The sequence below is a fragment of the Ooceraea biroi genome, chromosome 6, assembly GCF_003672135.1.
Source record: "Ooceraea biroi isolate clonal line C1 chromosome 6, Obir_v5.4, whole genome shotgun sequence".
NCBI classification, from domain to species: domain Eukaryota; kingdom Metazoa; phylum Arthropoda; class Insecta; order Hymenoptera; family Formicidae; genus Ooceraea; species Ooceraea biroi.
Window position 1 is genome coordinate 9,477,773 of NC_039511.1, and position 25,799 is coordinate 9,503,571.

A 25,799-nucleotide genomic window follows, 5' to 3' on the forward strand; every position below is an offset into this window, starting at 1 on the left:
TTCCAACAAATTTTCTCCTTTATGATTTATCCCAAAATTCCTTTCCGAATAATCTCTCAAGGGACCAAGGTTGCACATTTGGTCACAATATGGCCATTATCCCCGACATAGCGCCTAGAATTTTCGCGAAGACTTCGCCAAGAGTGGGGATTTGCGCGGGATCTTCTCTCTCTGCCTATGGAGTCTGTTGCAGCAATTTTCGAGATCTCCCATTGGCTAAAAGAAAATTCCGTCGCTCACAATTTTAGTATAAATAGAACCAGTCAGAATTTTCTCGACCTCTTCGCCTCTTCACCTCTTTTCTTCTTCTACGTTCTCTTATGTCCGCGATTTTCCTAATCCCTTAGTTTTCCAGTTATCCAGTTCGGTTTAAAATAGTAAGCGGCGAGATCTCTAAATTGGCGTCAACAAACCAAGGTTTACATTTTATATAGTTCGCCCTTTCTCTAATTCGTTCAATATTAATCGTCCTCAATAAACACAATATTCTGTCAACTAAAAATTCCTTTCCAATAACTTTCGATCTTCCTTTAATCATAAAGCGCACACAACTTGAGTCCCTGGGGTAAATTGCTTAAATGCATTGACCCCTAAAACTAAAATATTAGCATTACATCCCGTAACAGTATTAAATGAAATTAAATAAAAGATATTGTATTTAGAAGACAGAAAGAATTACGCACTCTGTGGGTAAGTCCCACAGAGCCTTGGTTCACGATTCTGAAAATTTTTTATTTTATAATCTAAAATAATAAGTCAATTAGTATGCCTTGATTATTTTCTTTCCTGTTAGACGCATTCATTATGTCTTCAACTATTATACTATCTCTTCTAGATCTCAAGGTATGAAATATTTAAGATTACTTTTATGTGATTTATTCTTTAAAAGAAAAAGTAATCGTCCTCGCATTTAGGAATATTATTGCTGTAGTTATTTGGCCACAGGTAGATGAGGTATTTAATTACTAAATATAATTGCATTAAAATTATGCTACAGAAGTTCTTGGAAGTCTCTTTTTTTATAATCGCTCTATACGTTGAAAAATGAATGATTCTGCTCTTAGATAATCCCAACATGTACATTCAAGTATAATCCTAATCTGTTATGTTATAAACATCTCATCACATCTCAAATGGTCCTATTGTATAACTAACTGCATGCATAGGCGTGGACTGTAAAAACTAAAGAAATATTTCAGAAGAAGAATTAAAAAGTGAACCTTTTTATAGGTGAAAAGTAAAGAAGAGAAGTTTACAAGAATATATAACACGAGAGATACAAAGTTCGAAATCGATCGATGATTGTGCAGATTAATTGTTTTAGCATTCACGCAATAGTAACATACATGCACACACACGCAGATAGGAAACTTGCTATTAAAATTATAATTATTCCCGTGCTTCTGTATATCTTTTCCCGCTAGTCTCGTACGAAATGCCACACGAGAGAAAAGCGAATATTCATAATTCTGGTTACTTTATAGAATTATAAATACTTGTTGTCTCTCGCCTTTGTCGTTTCGTATGCAAACTGCAGGCACAGACTGAAAATGCTAGTCATGACTATACTTGATGAATTTTTTTCAATCATATGGTACCATAAGAAATATGATGATATTTGCAGCACGGTTCGACGAACAGACACATGTATATGGATGAAGGTGAAGGCTTATAGAAACATCCAGACTCGGAGGAAGAGGATTTTTCAGATGACGCGAGCATATTCGACGCCTTAAAAAATTGAGCCGTCTTTCAGCGTCTCTCGACAAAAAAAAACAACAGCGGAATCAATGAGAGCGGAAGTGTGGTGCAATCGCATAACGCGATGATGAAAGAGCTTCGACCTTTCTTTCATCGATCGAAAATCAAATAACCTTAACACTTCATAGTACTGGTGACAACGTCGTCACGTTGCACTTAAGCTACCTAGAAACTCTGCGATATTTTACCGACGTAATCAGACATTATCGTCTCAAGCTGTTCACCGGCCAACTTATCGACTATTATTTGCGAAATATCATTATTAAGATTGCAATCTCTGTACTACTTTTACCCACTTTGGATTTATTCGTGGCAGTTAAACAGAGCAAGAAAAAAAGAATAAGAGAAACGGCATTTCGCACGCCGGCAATTTCAAAAAATAACATCGAAAAAGTATCTCTCAATCTCATACTGGATCCCAGAAATTATTGAATTAAAGCGAGACTCAATATCATTGGCCGCACCTTGCTTAAACATTTTTACTTCATTATATATATTTACCACATTCACATACCCAAGTCGTGAGATATCGTTAATCGATTCCGGTGTAAACAAGGGTTGACCGTTGTGACAGTGAGTTACACGGTCACGACCGCAAGTGTCATGACACTTCTCGTCCACCTCATTGGGACAGTGGCGCGGGCGGTGGCGCGGGGACCAACACGCAGTGCTCTCGCACACCTCGCCGGGAGGTGTGCGAGGATTTCAACCTCTTCAGTGGCGCACACCAGAGAGCGAGTAGGAACGGGCCGTCCCACACGACGTGGCGCGCCGTGTCCGTGGTGGGGTGTCAGTGCCGTGGCTTATCTGGCGACTTTATGTATATTACGATACCCCAGGCAGGAACACGAGCAGTTCACTGCTGGCTAACCGGTCGGAGAAGTCGGCGAAGTCCTCGGAGTCGCGCGGCGACTCGGAGAAGAAACGCGATATAAACCGCGATAAACAGGAGAACCGTTCGTTCATTCGTTCGTTTTTGCCTTCTTTCCTTTCTCTCGGCTGATTTGTCATACGTGTGACAACGTCAAGTGCGATTCTTACGTCGCCACGTTGAAGACAGCATCAGAAATCTCCATAGTGGCGCGTGAGCGGCTGAGCTACTGATCGAAGTTTCAGTATTGCCGATGATCGCTTCGATCATGATGATCGCGCTCGCGTGGTACCTTCTTCATCATTGCCTCGTTCTCGTGGCGAGCAACCAGGCCTTTCTCAACGCACCTATACCAGGTACGCGCTTTCGCCATGAACCTTCACGCCGATACGAAGATCGCGACTCGATCCGCGCGATCCTATCTATCTCACGACGGTGCGGTACATCCGCTGCCCTGCAAAGGCGAGATCTCGTGATTCATCGCGCGAGTTCCTGCCGCTGGCTATTACGCTACTTTCAATGCGTGCGATTATTCATTATTATTATTTTCAATATAAATTGTTTCGTGTTAGTGACGAGGAAAACGACGGAATGGCGTATATGCTTCGTTCTATGTCTCTAACTATCGCCTAAGGCGAAGGATTGTGTAAGTTCTTCGACCGTTTTTGGCAATGATCCGATTTCGGGTGTTGCACGTGACTCGCTATCGATCGTGATCATGTTGTAATTACAAACATTCCGTAAATAGGTCCGTGGATTGCCACGAATTGTTCAAAATTAATCGTAAATGACGGTTAGGTGCAATAATCGAAATATTGTATCTAAAATATAAGATAAAAGCGTCCTTTTCTTTATACAAATAATATAAGTCTTTTGTGTGTGAGTATAATAAATGAAAATGTGAAAAATTCAGATACTCAACTTTCTAAATAAATTTCATAAACTTTTACTTTCCATTTAATGAAGTGAGTAAAGTAACATCGATGAAATCTATGATATTAATATCGAGTTATTTCGTAGAACCCGATAGACCTTGCTTAAACTGTTTAGGTTTAAATCTCGCGTTATTTCCGTTTTGAGATGCTTCGAATATTGCGCTGAGATCGTGGCATACTATATTACCGGGCACGAAGAAACGATGTAGAAACCAACCACTCTATATCCCCTAAAGTGTGGACCAAAGCGTCGTGGAGATAATAGAGGGAAAAAAAGAAAAACGGGCGCCCTAAAAGGTTTTATCAACACGCTTGAGGAAGTCTGGTTCGTTGGACCGCGTTTCCATCGATCCAGCTCCAGATATAGTTAACGTTACATTATTCAAAGCACGATGTAATCGATACGATTACGCGGTTTCGGTGATTCCGCTAAATCCTTCGGTTCGCGGTTCCAGCATTAATTAATCTAAGATTAATCCATCTCGCGTCCGATATCTCATCTTCTCATGATCAATTAGTGCATGCATCAGTCAATTGAGGCGAGCTGTATATCAGAAACGACAGAGAGATCTTGACTGAGTTACAAAGCCAACCCGGTTCTTCAACAATTATTCAAGAATGTGCTAAGAATTAGTACGAGTTACTAATAAGAGTTTATTGAACCTCAAGATTAAAAAACGTTTTAAAACTCATTAACACGAATCTCGTTCCAATAGCGTTTTACGTTCCTTTTTTCCTTGACTTATTCTTTCGTTTCATTAAAACGATTAATTTCACGTTCTGAGCACAAAGTGGTTATGAAAACTACTTAAACTACGTAAAGTGATAGGATAAACAGTATTCCCGTCCAACTTGTCCGACTGTGTACACTACGACGAAAACAAGCGCTTTAGCAATCTCACTGCCCGAAACGTCTTTGTGAAATGTTCAAGACACGGTTTCTCTGGACGCGATCAAATGAGCGAATCTTCGAGGAGAAAGAAAAATACAATGATGCTTTTATTTCTTCGCAAATAACTTTAATCGACACTCTACGTTACGTGATGTTCGGAGCTGCTCGCGTGAGATTTGCTGAAATCGCACAGATGTGACAACGGAAGACACTAATTGCGCGGGCGGTTTTTGAAAAAGCTCGGTATCGCAACGCTCGCAGTTAAATCGGAGATTGCACTGTATTCTGTCGCGCGTGGATTTTGTGTACTGCCGTGTGTAAATGACAGATTTATCTCGGCGCGCAGCCGACGAGAATCTCGCTTGAACTGTTGCCACCGAAGTGAGACGGATTTGGTCCACTTCCAGCGTCCACGAAAGTGATCAGTACGAAAGTTTCGATCATCCTCCGCGCGAGCGACCGGTAACTCCTGTCCTCCCTCTTCCCTCCACTCCTCTTCTGCCCGTTCGTGCATTCTTGTACGAAAAATACCTCAAATAATCAATAAATGCGCTGTAGAGCAGCTACCAGATACTTGACCCTCTTGCCTCATCCCACGTTTGTTTTATCTGGCCGATACATCGGCAATGTTATACATATTATATATGCGCGCATTGATATTTACGCGGAAATAAAAAAAGAAAGTCACACTTATTATAAATGTTTAATTATAATCGTTAAAAACTTTATTAGATTGTATATAATAGTTCTCAATTTATCTGCTAAATAATAAAATAAATTCGCGGGTAGAAAATATCAATGAAATATGCTGAAATCTATCGCGGTGCTCTCTGAAAGTTGAATTTTCATCGCAGAAATTTAATTCGAGTAAAGTGTCAAGCAGCCATACGCTGCGATGTTGTTTTATTGACGAGAATATATCGTAATAATTCAGTGGTGTCTGAGAAGTGTCGATATAGCGGCTTTTTCGATATGCCCGAGACTTAAATAATCCAAATAAGCCGCGAGTACCCACTCGAAGAGCACGATCGTTCTGTCGCGACACAATTTGTATGAAAAGATTGAGCGAAACATTTCTCATGAACACTGCTTTGCAAAATTATATATTGTTCATAGAAAGATATGAGAAACACGGTATTATTTTTAAGTGTATAACATTCTACATTATTTCTTATTAACGTTGAAAAACATAAAAAAATAATGTATTTCTCTATTTGTAGTTATGTAAATTATTGTAAATATTAACATACAATTATAATAAAAATTAATAAATTATAAATCTTAAAAACTTCGTTTATCATCATCAAGTTAATTTTACGACATAAAACAACGCAACGATAAGTGGACTCGAATTTTCACACTCTAAAACGGTCCATTATCGTACGTATATTTAGAACTGTCGAATGTCTTTCAAATTTCTGTCCATCCAGCAGAGTAATTCATCTAGACGCCAGTTAACGATGTACGAACGTACAATCACGCACATAATGCCCACGTAGCTAAATATAGAAGTACATAAAAGCAACTGGAAACCGTTATATGTATCTCTAGCCTCGAATACATCCTGCGATCCTTAGCATACAATTACGACGAAACTTCCTGCATTTGAATATACTTTAAGGACACGAATTTCCTCGCTGCGATTTCCCGGAAGAAAAATCGACTTCACCACTTAACAGAATATTTATCATTAGCATCACGATACTACGAACGCACATTAAAGATAAAATGATTCATCGGACGAAATATTCTTTTTTAGCGTCAGATTTAATCAGTTTGTTTTTATCATACAGACTCCGATAAGCAATTAGATCGGTAATTCCAACGTATATTCCGCGTCGTTTAGATATCTCAACAGTCGTAATCTCTATTCGCGTTTAAGCTACCACCTGGCTGACATCAGTGTCTTGCATACACTTGACTTTGGAATAGCGCCGAAGGGCTCCACTTTTGAACCATACCTAAGTGAGGGCGCGGTGACGCTTTGTCGTACGTATCTTTGCTGACAAAGTGCTCTCTGAGTGCTCTCTTATAAACCAGCTAACAATACTTCCGATAATAATACACGGTGATCACGGAACTTGGAGCGAAGCCAGGCGGACTTAGTTGTGGATTTGGTCACAAAGTGCAGATACAAGGGAAGGGTAGTACGAAAACTTGCCGGCTACATAAAGTTCTGGATAATTTGGCGATTCTTCGAGTACGATCCGCGCTCTTCGAGTACAATTAAGAGCTACTTCTGCCGCGATCGGGGCCGTTAAATAGAATCGCGACGTGGCTTTTTGCCGGCCGCATTGCGGAAACTCTCCCGCCCGCGAACGTAACTCGGTCCGACCGCGAGTCCAACTTTATTTCTATCGGTGCGAGGTGCAAAATAAAATCAGAGAATTTCAGTGCCTGTCGCAATTCTGTGATAATTTATACAACGAGACTATATATGAGATGATCACGTCACTTGAATAAAAATTCCGTTTGCACTTGTTTCGCTCGTACTCGTAAAGTATCACAACATTCGTGATAGCAGATATCTACTTTTTGATTAATATCTCGAAAAGAGCATCTTGAAAAGAACTCTCAAGTGAAATGTTCGAAACAACGGCGCTAATAATGATTGTTGATATCGATCGGTTAATTGCATTTCTGCGTGTATCAGTCACTTAAACGAATCCTCCCGCTGAAGTTGGTCATTTAATCAGACAAAGACCGGCAAAGAGTAATGGAACAACGGAACCAGAAAGAGCGCAGATTGCTGGTAGAACGAGATGAGTGAGAAGCACGACAGCGATAAGACCAAAGAAAACGCGAACTTGAACGAGTGTGCACGCGCGAAGGCCGCAAGCAACTCGAACGATTCCAATATCGAAGGTCGCCACGGAGGAATCGGTGGGATTCTTGAATAACGTTTCGCGTCGGCGCGATTTCGTGTGCACGATTGGCTTGTTCCGACGTATCTCGATTGCGTCACTTGTTTACTCCTGGCTGGCTGATTTAATTACCTATTAATGAACAATTTGCGCGCGATATTTGTACACGCAACTTATATTTCCACTTCTTATTTCTGCGTTAATGCCTTACGCCTCTCGCGTATAGCGCGTTGCATTTGACACCGTTGATTTTACGCCGACAATCGCAGATGATCGATTATCGAAAATTAGCAGATTTTGATCATACAGCGGTTACGTAAAAGCGCCAGCTATAATTGTTGATCAAGCAAGCTACATGCTATCAGCAAACTATAAATTGTATCGAAGCTCTGGAGATAAAGTACTGACGTCATGGAAGTACGCAAAATGCATAAAATTGTGCAAGTAATGTATCAAGCGATTGTACGCGTACGATTAATGGACTAATTGTTTACTCACGATTTAATAGATTAATTAATTATAGATCAATTAATTGTGCAAGAATTTATCTCGTGATAATGAGATTATTAATCAATAGATGATTTGTAATCCACAATGACATAAAATTATTCGGAATCTCATGTTGCACTCTGGTATCCTTTTGCGGTTATTATTAATCGAAATATTAAAATACTTGCGTACTTCTCTAATATCTTCTGAAGTGGACCTAATCTTCGCGAAATGTGATAGCTATTAAATAGCTCTAAATTATTTTTAACTACCAAACAATTTATGACGTAAGCGTAAGAAATAATTTGACTTACCAACGGCAACTGCCGATGCTCCATTCGCAGTTCCCTCGATGACAGTCTGCGAGTGATAATTCTTCATGTTGCCAAATGACACTTAGCACAATTACACTTAGCACACTTAACCGAAACAATTAATTTTAATTACTCGTCGCGTATTTTAATTAACATGATAATACAATCGTCCGACGTACACTTGAACACGGCACACTCCCGACACTTGTTTCACATATTTATTTTTCACGGATGTAAATACGATAAATAAATAACGAATCGATTTCGAACGAGCGAGCAAGCTCTTTGACGCGATTGCGTGACAGTCGAGTCGACACTCCCGATACTCGCGCGCGATTTAATCTAAAGAAACGACAAAATGAGAGAGATTTGAGTGCGAAAACGATCTTCATCGATGACTAAGGCGTCGTGGCGCCGCGACGCGCTGTGATGTCAGCCACGTGGCGACCACGTGCATCACCTGAAATCATTTTATTGTTTATGCAGACACGTTATTGACGTATATGAGATATTTAGTACAATAATAGATTCTTATTGTTAGGTTAAGAAGGTCAATTAACGTAAATAAATGCAGTGACAATTTATCGCTTCTGAGAAATTATCAATATAAACGTTATCTACAGTTTGAAAGATTGGACGATAATATCCTTGTTAGTTTATCGTTAAGTTTTCAAAACAAGAGATACGAATCTAGCTTTACTCTGGTTACTAACTCTGGTTAGTTTGATGATGTATGTCCGTATCACTTTCTATATAATTTAGCTCTATCTATATTTAAATTATTAAATTATAATCTAAATAAAACATAAAAGTTTTACGTTGGTTTTTAAATTGAATTTACATCTTTTGTTTTATTCGAAATAAATAATATATTCTTAATATATTTGTCAAGTAAACATACTGCTGCTCGAAGGCAATGTATACTTAATATTTGAACGAAAATGCACAACTTTTGCGCATCACGTGGAGCAATAATTTTATGAATCAATGAATTATCAGTACCACGTGATCATTAAAATATCTCACGTTAAAACTTGTCTAAGTCACGTTTATGTACATGTCCGTCAGTCTTCCTACCTTTCGATAAGGCGCGCGTGTAGATGCATAACGAGTATCTCATCGTCCGATACGTTCTTTACAAGAAACTTACAGGAAGAGAATATATATTTAATTTTTACGATAATCGATAATTCGAGTTTTCTAATAATCAATAATGGATTAATACTATCTATAGATCTAACAACAATGAATTTTATTTAAAACTGTAAACATAAGAAAGGAAAGTAATTGGACAGATTTTAATTAAAAATTCATTGTTGTTAGATCTATAGATATATTAATCCATTATTGATTATTAGAAAACTCGAATTATCGATTATCGTAAAAATTAAATATCATATCTCTCTTCCTGTAAAGTTTCTTGTAAAGAACGTATCGGACGATGAGATACTCGTTATGCATCTACACGCGCGCCTTATCGAAAGTAGGAAGACTGACGGACATGTACATAAACGTGACTTAGACAAGTTTTAACGTGAGATATTTAATGATCACGTGGTACTGATAATTCATTGATTCATAAAATTATTGCTCCACGTGATGCGCAAAAGTTGTGCATTTTCGTTCAAATATTAAGTATACATTGCCTTCGAGCAGCAGTATGTTTACTTGACAAATATATTAAGAATATATTATTTATTTCGAATAAAACAAAAGATGTAAATTCAATTTAAAAACCAACGTAAAACTTTTATGTTTATTTAGATTATAATTTAATAATTTAAATATAGATAGAGCTAAATTATATAGAAAGTGATACGGACATACATCATCAAACTAACCAGAGTTAGTAACCAGAGTAAAGCTAGATTCGTATCTCTTGTTTTGAAAACTTAACGATAAACTAACAAGGATATTATCGTCCAATCTTTCAAACTGTAGATAACGTTTATATTGATAATTTCTCAGAAGCGATAAAATTGTCACTGCATTATTTACGTTAATTGACCTTCTTAACCTAACAATAAGAATCTATTATTGTACTAAATATCTCATATACGTCAATAACGTGTCTGCATAAACAATAAAATGATTTCAGGTGATGCACGTGGTCGCCACGTGGCTGACATCACAGCGCGTCGCGGCGCCACGACGCCTTAGTCATCGATGAAGATCGTTTTCGCACTCAAATCTCTCTCATTTTGTCGTTTCTTTAGATTAAATCGCGCGCGAGTATCGGGAGTGTCGACTCGACTGTCACGCAATCGCGTCAAAGAGCTTGCTCGCTCGTTCGAAATCGATTCGTTATTTATTTATCGTATTTACATCCGTGAAAAATAAATATGTGAAACAAGTGTCGGGAGTGTGCCGTGTTCAAGTGTACGTCGGACGATTGTATTATCATGTTAATTAAAATACGCGACGAGTAATTAAAATTAATTGTTTCGGTAAGTGTGCTAAGTGTAATTGTGCTAAGTGTCATTTGGCAACATGAAGAATTATCACTCGCAGACTGTCATCGAGGGAACTGCGAATGAGCATCGGCAGTTGCCGTTGGTAAGTCAAATTATTTCTTACGCTTACGTCATAAATTGTTTGGTAGTTAAAAATAATTTAGAGCTATTTAATAGCTATCACATTTCGCGAAGATTAGGTCCCACTTCAGAAGATATTAGAGAAGTACGCAAGTATTTTAATATTTCGATTAATAATAACCGCAAAAGGATACCAGAGTGCAACATGAGATTCCGAATAATTTTATGTCATTGTGGATTACAAATCATCTATTGATTAATAATCTCATTATCACGAGATAAATTCTTGCACAATTAATTGATCTATAATTAATTAATCTATTAAATCGTGAGTAAACAATTAGTCCATTAATCGTACGCGTACAATCGCTTGATACATTACTTGCACAATTTTATGCATTTGCGTACTTCCATGACGTCAGTACTTTATCTCCAGAGCTTCGATACAATTTATAGTTTGCTGATAGCATGTAGCTTGCTTGATCAACAATTATAGCTGGCGCTTTTACGTAACCGCTGTATGATCAAAATCTGCTAATTTTCGATAATCGATCATCTGCGATTGTCGGCGTAAAATCAACGGTGTCAAATGCAACGCGCTATACGCGAGAGGCGTAAGGCATTAACGCAGAAAATAAGAAGTGGAAATATAAGTTGCGTGTACAAATATCGCGCGCAAATTGTTCATTAATAGGTAATTAAATCAGCCAGCCAGGAGTAAACAAGTGACGCAATCGAGATACGTCGGAACAAGCCAATCGTGCACACGAAATCGCGCCGACGCGAAACGTTATTCAAGAATCCCACCGATTCCTCCGTGGCGACCTTCGATATTGGAATCGTTCGAGTTGCTTGCGGCCTTCGCGCGTGCACACTCGTTCAAGTTCGCGTTTCTTTGGTCTTATCGCTGTCGTGCTTCTCACTCATCTCGTTCTACCAGCAATCTGCGCTCTTTCTGGTTCCGTTGTTCCATTACTCTTTGCCGGTCTTTGTCTGATTAAATGACCAACTTCAGCGGGAGGATTCGTTTAAGTGACTGATACACGCAGAAATGCAATTAACCGATCGATATCAACAATCATTATTAGCGCCGTTGTTTCGAACATTTCACTTGAGAGTTCTTTTCAAGATGCTCTTTTCGAGATATTAATCAAAAAGTAGATATCTGCTATCACGAATGTTGTGATACTTTACGAGTACGAGCGAAACAAGTGCAAACGGAATTTTTATTCAAGTGACGTGATCATCTCATATATAGTCTCGTTGTATAAATTATCACAGAATTGCGACAGGCACTGAAAATTCTCTGATTTTATTTTGCACCTCGCACCGATAGAAATAAAGTTGGACTCGCGGTCGGACCGAGTTACGTTCGCGGGCGGGAGAGTTTCCGCAATGCGGCCGGCAAAAAGCCACGTCGCGATTCTATTTAACGGCCCCGATCGCGGCAGAAGTAGCTCTTAATTGTACTCGAAGAGCGCGGATCGTACTCGAAGAATCGCCAAATTATCCAGAACTTTATGTAGCCGGCAAGTTTTCGTACTACCCTTCCCTTGTATCTGCACTTTGTGACCAAATCCACAACTAAGTCCGCCTGGCTTCGCTCCAAGTTCCGTGATCACCGTGTATTATTATCGGAAGTATGTTAGCTGGTTTATAAGAGAGCACCTCAGAGAGCACTTTGTCAGCAAAGATACGTACGACAAAGCGTCACCGCGCCCTCACTTAGGTATGGTTCAAAAGTGGAGCCCTTCGGCGCTATTCCAAAGTCAAGTGTATGCAAGACACTGATGTCAGCCAGGTGGTAGCTTAAACGCGAATAGAGATTACGACTGTTGAGATATCTAAACGACGCGGAATATACGTTGGAATTACCGATCTAATTGCTTATCGGAGTCTGTATGATAAAAACAAACTGATTAAATCTGACGCTAAAAAAAGAATATTTCGTCCGATGAATCATTTTATCTTTAATGTGCGTTCGTAGTATCGTGATGCTAATGATAAATATTCTGTTAAGTGGTGAAGTCGATTTTTCTTCCGGGAAATCGCAGCGAGGAAATTCGTGTCCTTAAAGTATATTCAAATGCAGGAAGTTTCGTCGTAATTGTATGCTAAGGATCGCAGGATGTATTCGAGGCTAGAGATACATATAACGGTTTCCAGTTGCTTTATGTACTTCTATATTTAGCTACGTGGGCATTATGTGCGTGATTGTACGTTCGTACATCCGTTAACTGGCGTCTAGATGAATTACTCTGCTGGATGGACAGAAATTTGAAAGACATTCGACAGTTCTAAATATACGTACGATAATGGACCGTTTTAGAGTGTGAAAATTCGAGTCCACTTATCGTTGCGTTGTTTTATGTCGTAAAATTAACTTGATGATGATAAACGAAGTTTTTAAGATTTATAATTTATTAATTTTTATTATAATTGTATGTTAATATTTACAATAATTTACAATAACTACAAATAGAGAAATACATTATTTTTTTATGTTTTTCAACGTTAATAAGAAATAATGTAGAATGTTATACACTTAAAAATAATACCGTGTTTCTCATATCTTTCTATGAACAATATATAATTTTGCAAAGCAGTGTTCATGAGAAATGTTTCGCTCAAATCTTTCATACAAATTGTGTCGCGACAGAAACGATCGTGCTCTTCGAGTGGGTACTCGCGGCTTATTTGGATTATTTAAGTCTCGGGCATATCGAAAAAGCCGCTATATCGACACTTCTCAGACACCACTGAATTATTACGATATATTCTCGTCAATAAAACAACATCGCAGCGTATGGCTGCTTGACACTTTACTCGAATTAAATTTCTGCGATGAAAATTCAACTTTCAGAGAGCACCGCGATAGATTTCAGCATATTTCATTGATATTTTCTACCCGCGAATTTATTTTATTATTTAGCAGATAAATTGAGAACTATTATATACAATCTAATAAAGTTTTTAACGATTATAATTAAACATTTATAATAAGTGTGACTTTCTTTTTTTATTTCCGCGTAAATATCAATGCGCGCATATATAATATGTATAACATTGCCGATGTATCGGCCAGATAAAACAAACGTGGGATGAGGCAAGAGGGTCAAGTATCTGGTAGCTGCTCTACAGCGCATTTATTGATTATTTGAGGTATTTTTCGTACAAGAATGCACGAACGGGCAGAAGAGGAGTGGAGGGAAGAGGGAGGACAGGAGTTACCGGTCGCTCGCGCGGAGGATGATCGAAACTTTCGTACTGATCACTTTCGTGGACGCTGGAAGTGGACCAAATCCGTCTCACTTCGGTGGCAACAGTTCAAGCGAGATTCTCGTCGGCTGCGCGCCGAGATAAATCTGTCATTTACACACGGCAGTACACAAAATCCACGCGCGACAGAATACAGTGCAATCTCCGATTTAACTGCGAGCGTTGCGATACCGAGCTTTTTCAAAAACCGCCCGCGCAATTAGTGTCTTCCGTTGTCACATCTGTGCGATTTCAGCAAATCTCACGCGAGCAGCTCCGAACATCACGTAACGTAGAGTGTCGATTAAAGTTATTTGCGAAGAAATAAAAGCATCATTGTATTTTTCTTTCTCCTCGAAGATTCGCTCATTTGATCGCGTCCAGAGAAAACCGTGTCTTGAACATTTCACAAAGACGTTTCGGGCAGTGAGATTGCTAAAGCGCTTGTTTTCGTCGTAGTGTACACAGTCGGACAAGTTGGACGGGAATACTGTTTATCCTATCACTTTACGTAGTTTAAGTAGTTTTCATAACCACTTTGTGCTCAGAACGTGAAATTAATCGTTTTAATGAAACGAAAGAATAAGTCAAGGAAAAAAGGAACGTAAAACGCTATTGGAACGAGATTCGTGTTAATGAGTTTTAAAACGTTTTTTAATCTTGAGGTTCAATAAACTCTTATTAGTAACTCGTACTAATTCTTAGCACATTCTTGAATAATTGTTGAAGAACCGGGTTGGCTTTGTAACTCAGTCAAGATCTCTCTGTCGTTTCTGATATACAGCTCGCCTCAATTGACTGATGCATGCACTAATTGATCATGAGAAGATGAGATATCGGACGCGAGATGGATTAATCTTAGATTAATTAATGCTGGAACCGCGAACCGAAGGATTTAGCGGAATCACCGAAACCGCGTAATCGTATCGATTACATCGTGCTTTGAATAATGTAACGTTAACTATATCTGGAGCTGGATCGATGGAAACGCGGTCCAACGAACCAGACTTCCTCAAGCGTGTTGATAAAACCTTTTAGGGCGCCCGTTTTTCTTTTTTTCCCTCTATTATCTCCACGACGCTTTGGTCCACACTTTAGGGGATATAGAGTGGTTGGTTTCTACATCGTTTCTTCGTGCCCCGGTAATATAGTATGCCACGATCTCAGCGCAATATTCGAAGCATCTCAAAACGGAAATAACGCGAGATTTAAACCTAAACAGTTTAAGCAAGGTCTATCGGGTTCTACGAAATAACTCGATATTAATATCATAGATTTCATCGATGTTACTTTACTCACTTCATTAAATGGAAAGTAAAAGTTTATGAAATTTATTTAGAAAGTTGAGTATCTGAATTTTTCACATTTTCATTTATTATACTCACACACAAAAGACTTATATTATTTGTATAAAGAAAAGGACGCTTTTATCTTATATTTTAGATACAATATTTCGATTATTGCACCTAACCGTCATTTACGATTAATTTTGAACAATTCGTGGCAATCCACGGACCTATTTACGGAATGTTTGTAATTACAACATGATCACGATCGATAAGCGAGTCACGTGCAACACCCGAAATCGGATCATTGCCAAAAACGGTCGAAGAACTTACACAACTCCTTCGCCTTAGGCGATAGTTAGAGACATAGAACGAAGCATATACGCCATTCCGTCGTTTTCCTCGTCACTAACACGAAACAATTTATATTGAAAATAATAATAATGAATAATCGCACGCATTGAAAGTAGCGTAATAGCCAGCGGCAGGAACTCGCGCGATGAATCACGAGATCTCGCCTTTGCAGCAGCGGATGTACCGCACCGTCGTGAGATAGATAGATCGCGCGGATCGAGGTCGCGATCTTCGTATCGGCGTGAAGGTTCATGGCGAAAGCGCGTACCTGGTATAGGTGCGTTGAGAAAGGCCTGGTTGCTCGCCACGAGGAACGAGGCAATGATGAAGAGGTACCACGCGAGCGCGATCATCATGGATCGAAGCGATCACTCGGCAATACTGAAACTTCGATCAGTAGCTCAGCCGCTCACGCGCGCACTATGGAGATTTCTGATGCTGTCTTCACGTGGCGACGTAAGAATCGCACTTGACGTTGTCACACGTATGACAAATCAGCCGAGAGAAAGGAAAGAAGGCAAAAACGAACGAATGAACGAACGGTTCTCCTGTTTATCGCGGTTTATCGCGTTTCTTCTCCGAGTCGCCGCGCGACTCCGAGACTTCGCCGACTTCTCCGACCGGTTAGCCAGCAGTGAACTGCTCGTGTTCCTGCCTGGGGTATCGTAATATACATAAAGTCGCCAGATAAGCCACGGCACTGACACCCCACCACGGACACGGCGCGCCACGTCGTGTGGGACGGCCCGTTCCTACTCGCTCTCTGGTGTGCGCCACTGAAGAGGTTGAAATCCTCGCACACCTCCCGGCGAGGTGTGCGAGAGCACTGCGTGTTGGTCCCCGCGCCACCGCCCGCGCCACTGTCCCAATGAGGTGGACGAGAAGTGTCATGACACTTGCGGTCGTGACCGTGTAACTCACTGTCACAACGGTCAACCCTTGTTACACCGGAATCGATTAACGATATCTCACGACTTGTGTATGTGAATGTGGTAAATATATATAATGAAGTAAAAATGTTTAAGCAAGGTGCGGCCAATGATATTGAGTCTCGCTTTAATTCAATAATTTCTGGGATCCAGTATGAGATTGAGAGATACTTTTTCGATGTTATTTTTGAAATTGCCGGCGTGCGAAATGCCGTTTCTCTTATTCTTTTTTTCTTGCTCTGTTTAACTGCCACGAATAAATCCAAAGTGGGTAAAAGTAGTACAGAGATTGCAATCTTAATAATGATATTTCGCAAATAATAGTCGATAAGTTGGCCGGTGAACAGCTTGAGACGATAATGTCTGATTACGTCGGTAAAATAATCGCAGAGTTTCTAGGTAGCTTAAGTGCAACGTGACGACGTTGTCACCAGTACTATGAAGTGTTAAGGTTATTTGATTTTCGATCGATGAAAGAAAGGTCGAAGCTCTTTCATCATCGCGTTATGCGATTGCACCACACTTCCGCTCTCATTGATTCCGCTGTTGTTTTTTTTTGTCGAGAGACGCTGAAAGACGGCTCAATTTTTTAAGGCGTCGAATATGCTCGCGTCATCTGAAAAATCCTCTTCCTCCGAGTCTGGATGTTTCTATAAGCCTTCACCTTCATCCATATACATGTGTCTGTTCGTCGAACCGTGCTGCAAATATCATCATATTTCTTATGGTACCATATGATTGAAAAAAATTCATCAAGTATAGTCATGACTAGCATTTTCAGTCTGTGCCTGCAGTTTGCATACGAAACGACAAAGGCGAGAGACAACAAGTATTTATAATTCTATAAAGTAACCAGAATTATGAATATTCGCTTTTCTCTCGTGTGGCATTTCGTACGAGACTAGCGGGAAAAGATATACAGAAGCACGGGAATAATTATAATTTTAATAGCAAGTTTCCTATCTGCGTGTGTGTGCATGTATGTTACTATTGCGTGAATGCTAAAACAATTAATCTGCACAATCATCGATCGATTTCGAACTTTGTATCTCTCGTGTTATATATTCTTGTAAACTTCTCTTCTTTACTTTTCACCTATAAAAAGGTTCACTTTTTAATTCTTCTTCTGAAATATTTCTTTAGTTTTTACAGTCCACGCCTATGCATGCAGTTAGTTATACAATAGGACCATTTGAGATGTGATGAGATGTTTATAACATAACAGATTAGGATTATACTTGAATGTACATGTTGGGATTATCTAAGAGCAGAATCATTCATTTTTCAACGTATAGAGCGATTATAAAAAAAGAGACTTCCAAGAACTTCTGTAGCATAATTTTAATGCAATTATATTTAGTAATTAAATACCTCATCTACCTGTGGCCAAATAACTACAGCAATAATATTCCTAAATGCGAGGACGATTACTTTTTCTTTTAAAGAATAAATCACATAAAAGTAATCTTAAATATTTCATACCTTGAGATCTAGAAGAGATAGTATAATAGTTGAAGACATAATGAATGCGTCTAACAGGAAAGAAAATAATCAAGGCATACTAATTGACTTATTATTTTAGATTATAAAATAAAAAATTTTCAGAATCGTGAACCAAGGCTCTGTGGGACTTACCCACAGAGTGCGTAATTCTTTCTGTCTTCTAAATACAATATCTTTTATTTAATTTCATTTAATACTGTTACGGGATGTAATGCTAATATTTTAGTTTTAGGGGTCAATGCATTTAAGCAATTTACCCCAGGGACTCAAGTTGTGTGCGCTTTATGATTAAAGGAAGATCGAAAGTTATTGGAAAGGAATTTTTAGTTGACAGAATATTGTGTTTATTGAGGACGATTAATATTGAACGAATTAGAGAAAGGGCGAACTATATAAAATGTAAACCTTGGTTTGTTGACGCCAATTTAGAGATCTCGCCGCTTACTATTTTAAACCGAACTGGATAACTGGAAAACTAAGGGATTAGGAAAATCGCGGACATAAGAGAACGTAGAAGAAGAAAAGAGGTGAAGAGGCGAAGAGGTCGAGAAAATTCTGACTGGTTCTATTTATACTAAAATTGTGAGCGACGGAATTTTCTTTTAGCCAATGGGAGATCTCGAAAATTGCTGCAACAGACTCCATAGGCAGAGAGAGAAGATCCCGCGCAAATCCCCACTCTTGGCGAAGTCTTCGCGAAAATTCTAGGCGCTATGTCGGGGATAATGGCCATATTGTGACCAAATGTGCAACCTTGGTCCCTTGAGAGATTATTCGGAAAGGAATTTTGGGATAAATCATAAAGGAGAAAATTTGTTGGAATGCAGTAATATTGATACATGGTGATTGATTGTTCGCGAAAAGAAAGGTAAACTTCTGTAAGAAAGGAATTCGGAAAAGGAGACTTTTGTTGGGACGTAACAATACAAACAAATGTGTTCATAGCTCTCTCTCTCTCTCTCTCTCTCTCTCTTCCTAAATTTCTAACGTAACAGGTAACGTAACAGTGGGAACAAGTGTGCATGTTTGCTTCGTTGGAAACGAACAACAGATACATCCGTGAATTGTATAGTTTTCTCGATAAGATTCGGCGCTGATATGACGCGTAGCGTGCGTTCGAGAGGTAATGATTAATGCGAGTCATATGATGTTCCCACCGATAAAGAACTCATCGAGTCACGATGATGAAAAGACGTCGGAATTGACGAAACTGCGGGTACTGCGAAGGCGACGCAGAAAACTCGCGAAAAACTCGTCGCGTCAGGTTTTCTCGGAAGAAATTGCCATGACGATAACGATCCTGGCTGCGTATTTGCCTCACGTTGTCATGCACGTTGCCAATGTAGCGGCATAATGACTGTCGAGCGGACCGCCTTGAAATACACGAGGTTGACTCGCAAATGGGTATCTTTGTCGTTTTTCTGATAAAAATGTAAAACTAAAGATTCGATCATGGGAACAGTCGGCGATGTTAACTAAAAATATTGCTGCAACATTGATACAGACAGTGCGCACTTCCGTGTCATCATTCATTCACGCGATAAGACACTACAAAGAATACTTCCTACCGTGAGAGAGGCGTCCTTAAAATTGAAATAACGTATCGCGCGCGTATCTTTCATATAATCTTATCAAACGTTATTCCTGTCGTTGAGATCGCCGTCCAAGCACAAAGATAAAAACACAATGAGATCAAGACTCATCACGGCAACAAGAATCGGCTAGGTAGAACGAGGAATAAATACAGAAAAACTAACGATGAAAATCTGTTATATATAAACGATATTATAATATTATATTATTAGTATTAACATAATATTAATATGCATGTGTTCTTTAACTTGTCTTTTCTCTTTTTATACATTTCTTTTTATGCTATATGTTGGCCTGGTGATGTATTGGTGTCCTTGAGAAGACTGCCTATAATGTAACATTTCGAAATCTATGATGATATTTTTAGAAGAACGTCGATTAGTAATGCCTGCATTTCTTAACAAATAGACCTTGAGGGCGATAAATGCACATCTTCATTGTTGCGAGTCTTATGTCATTGTTGCGGTACTTATTGTGGTGTCATCGTTGATCTGATGCCACGGCCGATTAAAATCGTGCAAGGAGGATAGATGCAATGTGCGCGCGTTTTTTGAAATACGCATCAGAAAGCCTGCGAAATACCATGTACATCCCAAACATGGTGGAAATAAAAGTAACACGTAAGCGGATGTTAAAAACTTTCTTTTCTATTAATAATGACATGATAGATGTACCATGTCATTTACTGTCGCAGACAGAATACGGACGCGGAAAATTTGTATTGTGCCAAGAATTACACAACCGAACGGTTCGATAAACTTAATGTCTACGCTGCACCGTGGTCACTGCGAGTTGGCGATTTCTCTTCATTTCTTCGAATGAATGATATTTTAATAAATATCATGTGATCATTATTGTTTAATAACGATCATATAATGACAACGAACATGTGTTCTCGTAATTGCGGTTAACGTTAAAAAGTAGAATTACGTATTTCAAGTCTTTTCCTTGTCATAAAGACTATTTTTCTTTATTTCTGCATTATAAATGGTTTTTTATTTCCATTTGTATAGCTCTTTTGCATTTCCTGTCTTTGCTCACATCGTTTCAATAAGTGTTTTTTACCATGTAAAGATTATATAAGACGTATTTACTACTTTGTGTCATTGAATACGATAGACCTCAATAATTATTCTTTCCGCTGACTTAGAGGGATTTTGTTTTAATCTATCCCAAACAATACGATCACGTACTTTGGTATGACATCGCGAGATCCCCAGAGGCTCTTTAATCCTTAAATGTCAATTTGATATACCAAGATAATATTCAGATAAAATTTATGCATGACATTACCTTGAATGCTTTTGTAAGATACCAAGAAAGAAGAGATAGAAGAAGAAATAATGAAAACATGACATTACGAAATATACAAATATTATTTTAATACATTCCAATCAATTCTTTTGAAACTACAAATAATGTTCGTGTTTTTATATGCAAAAAAATTATGAATTATTTGCAAATTTTTACACTGAGCAAAGTTTTATACGTGGCAATTATAATCGCAATCAATTAAAAAAGAAAGTCAACGTTCACCTCAATGTTAATTTAAAAAATTGATTTTCATGTTGGTTGAAATTATCAGCTGTAACTCGATTAATTCATATGTTTATATACGAGGGATACTCTTGTGAAAAGTTTTCATGGCTTGATATAAAACTAAATGATAAATTATTTTGGATTATTTTTGATTTGTTGATTTTTCCAATATAATATTATAATCATAATCTTCAAACTATGTGCAATGCTTGATATAAATTATACTTTTTAAATAATTCAAGTTTTGAGAGAATTTTAAGATTTAATGATAAAGAGAGTTATGTAATATTAAAAATTGAAAGATTATGATTAATAATGGCTTCTTTCCACATTCTTAAAAAAAAATGTAACTCTAAATTGATAAAAGTTATCATTATAATTAAAATTGTGAATTATGGAACACCCTGTATAAGAAACAGTAATTCCTTTCGTTTGATAAACAATGAAGACGAGAATTAAATCATCGAATGAAGTAATCGACTTCGTGTTACGTAATTGACGGAACTTTGATCCGATGATGGTCATCTTAATTTTCGTTTCCTCGTGAGTTGCGTTTAGCCAGCCGCAAATCTGAATGTCGCCATACGCCGACAAATCACTGCCACTGAATTAGCATAATCTCCTCGTCTGCATGTACGGTGCTAGTTGTGCGCGCGTACGCGCTAATTCCCAGTCAAGTATTTCCGTTACAAGTAAAGCCGTTCGGGATTTAACGTTTCATACATCTTATCGTATACCAGAAACACATTGTATTATTTTGCCGTGTAACCCGTTGCGTAGACACGTCGCCGTAGCATACCTGTACCTAATGATAATAGGCGAAATTATAATAACGCGCGAGCGCCTCGAGCAGACGCATTATCTATGCGATTCCACGTGCATCTATATTTTCAGTTTCAGCGGTGTGCCGCTGCTTGTTGCTATTCCTAGCAGGCCGACTGACGGATTGACACGTATTATTACTTATGCATACACCACGGGATGCATGCATTGCTAAATTGATTCTTCTAAGCTTTATTGACTTGTTGACGAGAAGGAGACCGCGCTAAACTTGCAATCGTCACTCATCAGTGCAACAAATAAACTAGTAAATAATGAAAAAGGAATGAGGTCTATCCGATAACGAAAATCATTTGTAATGTCTTAGGTCTTTCCTGAAATGAACAAATTATCGGAAGTATTTTACCACCTGGTCACGGTGGTTTTATCAGTTAAAACTCCCCAATACTTCGCATTTCCAGGCATCATGGACCATCACAAGCCAAGGTCCGTCACGAGAGGAGTATGTTGGGAAGTTGTAACGGCTCGTGATTGACGTTTCGCTCGATTTCTTTTTTCTTTATCCTTCTCTCGGTCCTTTCATAATTCTTCGCTTCTTTACGCGGCGTTACGCGAATGTCACGTGTCCAGGCTAACTTATGTGATACTTGACACAGAGCTACCGGCCACAGTAACGAGCTACCTGGAACGAGACTAACGAGCATCTCACATTTCGTATGATGTATCCCACGGTGCTAACGTAGTGAACGATGCGTCCGCGATGACTCATCGCGGGTTCTTCAGTATCACCTGCTATTACTGCTGGTGCTGTTGTTGCTGTTGGTAGATTTCGTGACGTGCTGAGAGAAGGCACATCGCTTAATCTCGCGGCTGTTAAAAGCATGCGTTGCCGTGGTCATAAAAAAAAGATATACCTGACGTGTTTTATATACCCGCCAATTGCACGTATCAATGTGTTAATGATGCACGTGAATTACATAACAACTTATCTATTATATTAGCACGAACGAGGCGCGATTAATCTGTTAGCTTTTTTCCTTTGCGCATTGTCAGTTTTTTCTCACGTATCCTGTTGATTCACGAACGTAACGGAAATGTATGTACATATGTGTGTATGTAGGTATGTATGAACGTGAGGTGGAGGCGCGGGATATACTGATATCTAATAAAGCTGTATCAAAACTGCTGTATCGAAGCTTTGTATCGTCTCAAATTTTGTCAAGGCAATTGGAAGGCAGATGACAAATAGTTTTCCGTGTAGTATTGGTTGTAGAATTCCGAACATGGTAGAGAACAATAAAGTCAACGATACGGCATAGATATATGTTTCACATAAATATGTGCATTTAAAATATTAAATCCAATCGAGAAAGACCAAAAAATAGGCAAAACTGATTAGACCGCGTAGACGTGCTTAACTCAACAAGATTTCCCCCTTAAACTCGTGATTCCTTATTCAATCCTTGCCACGATATTTGTATCTCGCTTTTATTCAATCTTACTCAATCCAAAAATCTAACTCACACAAAACTAACTTAGCAGCTAAAATATCTTCTCCGAACATAATTGTATCGTCATTAATCGCAAACAGTGCGTGATCTGCCTGCGCTCTCGCTAGTCATTCAACTTAAGGCACGATTAGCAAGCGGATATTTTCACAAGTCGATTTCTCTGCTTCTTACAGTATCATCCGCGAGAATAATTTTTCACGGAGGTGACGCAAATATTGACAGAGCTGGTTGCAAGTTTCGTGACGTAACCAGCGTATCGCTGTTGCACGGCAGATTTTCACCGATTTGCCACGTGGTGATATGCCGAGGAAAATTTCACACGAGCGTGTCGGCGTGGCTCTTCTCGAGCGTGCGGCCTCCTTTTCGCGCGTTGACTTACGCTCGTTGGACCGCACGCTCCAGCTTTGCACCCACTGTTGTCCTATGCTAATCCACACGCCCGACGTTTTCGCGTTACGCAATGCAATATGCTCGCGCGATGTCTATGTTCTCCCTCTCGCAATATACACACGCCACGTGTGTATATTATTATCCCATTCAAACCTGATCGTCCTGAGCGGATATGCGCCTGTCGAATATTCCAGGTGCTCACGCGAGAGCTGCCGCGTATCGTTGAAGGCGCGCAAGGATTCACGCTCTTGTTTCCGCGTTTGAGGAACGTGAATTCTGAAAGTTTCAGTATCTCGTCCCGATTATCTCGCTTGTTGTGATCTTGCACGGCTCGCTGATACCGCGACGTGCGTTATATTTGCGGTACATGCTCTCGCGTATCGTTCAATAGCTTCTGCCTTGGCTGCAGAGCATCATGAACGCGTCACGTACAAATGATAACGCACAACATGCATATTTTTTTTCCGCAGAGTATACTTGCGAATTGATCGTTAAATGATGTTTACGGAACTGACGGACTCAAATTGCATCAACGTACAAAGCGTGTATTAACATATCCGCGAATGCTTCAAGCGTCGCGCTTCCGCATTCAAATAAGGCATTCGATATTTTTTCTCCCATGTGTGCTCATAAGAATCCCATTAATTTTCGCGAAATTGCACGCGCTACGCGCCACGCGTTACCGCACAGCGGATAAAGATAATTAGCTGTGTACCTGCGACGGACGCAATTACAAAATTCGGTATTGGATTTTCTCGTGTGACGAAGATAGCGATCTTGCATAAATGCGGTGTCTGTGATCGGTGTGACAGAAGAACGAAACACCTGCCGAAATATTGGATAATACGTAAATATCGAATTAAGCTTTGTCGCGCTGTAGGATTCAGTATCGGACAGCATTTTATATCGTTTTTATCAACGTATGAATTATTAAAAATAATTACAAGCATAATGACGTAATTTTGTATAGAGCAAAAGATTCGATTCTGATACGAAGATCGTTGACTTTTTACTTAAGTAATTTGGAATCTATTTTTCTTTATCAGAAGATTATCGATTTGTCGATTCGCTATAATATCATTCCGTGCGACGACTTGTAATGACGTTATTGAGATAAACGTAAATTTGGAACGTTATACTGTAGATAGATCTTAAATTAGCACTTGAGTAACAGAAAACAAATGAAAGAAGCATCTAAAATTAATGGAAACTCCAGGTCTTAAAATAATCGATCGCTGAGATACTTTTCGCGATATTCACATTCCTCGATTCGTTCGATTATTTATCAATGAGATGCTTATATTCGTATATGATATCGATATAAAATATTTTGCATCAACGCGATAAATGCAATTTATCTGGCAGATCTTTATCGCTAATGAAATACCAAACATAAAAATGCATTCAAATTTTTCCAACTAAATTTATACAAACATATGAATTATACCAAAGAAAATAAATCCGTTGTGTTCATACGTCATCGAAACATTAGCAAGTATCTATGGAGGGTAATTTAATGCATTTTCTGTAATCTTTATTTCGATATATTTTGTGTTTTTTTCTGAGATCTATCTTTAAAAAATCAAGAATACTTTCAGAATAATACAATTAATTAACCGTAAAATAATAAGTTATTTCTATCAACGTAATTTCTATCAACATATGTTAAGTTTTTCATGATACAAGTAAAACTTCATTGAATATTATCAGTATCTTGCGAGAAATAGGGAGATATGGGCCTTGGCTAAATTCAATCTCTTAGAATTAAAAAAAGATATTTTACGAACACCTCGCATGTCGTTGTTCTATTTTTGGTACTTGATACGATAAAATATCGCAAACAGGAACCGGTTAAGCCGGATATTCCGAGCGAAAGCGATACGCGATAAGACTTTCGAGATATCAATAGTCGTTTTTTCTCGTACTTTGACATATTGGCGTTATTATAAGACCTTTACGATATCAATGTCGTTACCTTGCCACAATCAAATCGCTG

The 25,799-nt window shown here is 38.7% G+C and overlaps 2 protein-coding genes across 2 annotated transcripts in view; one reads left to right on the forward strand and one right to left on the reverse strand.

Moving 5' to 3' along the window:
* The window catches only part of LOC105276764, a 31,665-nt gene extending 15,427 nt beyond the window's left edge, over positions 1-16,238 (reverse strand). Inside the window, exon 1 of the mRNA XM_011334645.3 lies at positions 15,827-16,238. Within this exon, the coding sequence (XP_011332947.1) occupies positions 15,827-15,914 (88 nt within the window). The 5' untranslated portion in view covers positions 15,915-16,238. The remainder of the gene's footprint in view (positions 1-15,826) is intronic.
* LOC105286976 (28S ribosomal protein S24, mitochondrial) overlaps positions 1-25,799 on the forward strand; it is a 199,280-nt gene that overhangs the window by 5,164 nt on the left and 168,317 nt on the right. The gene's annotated exons all lie outside the window — the stretch shown is intronic.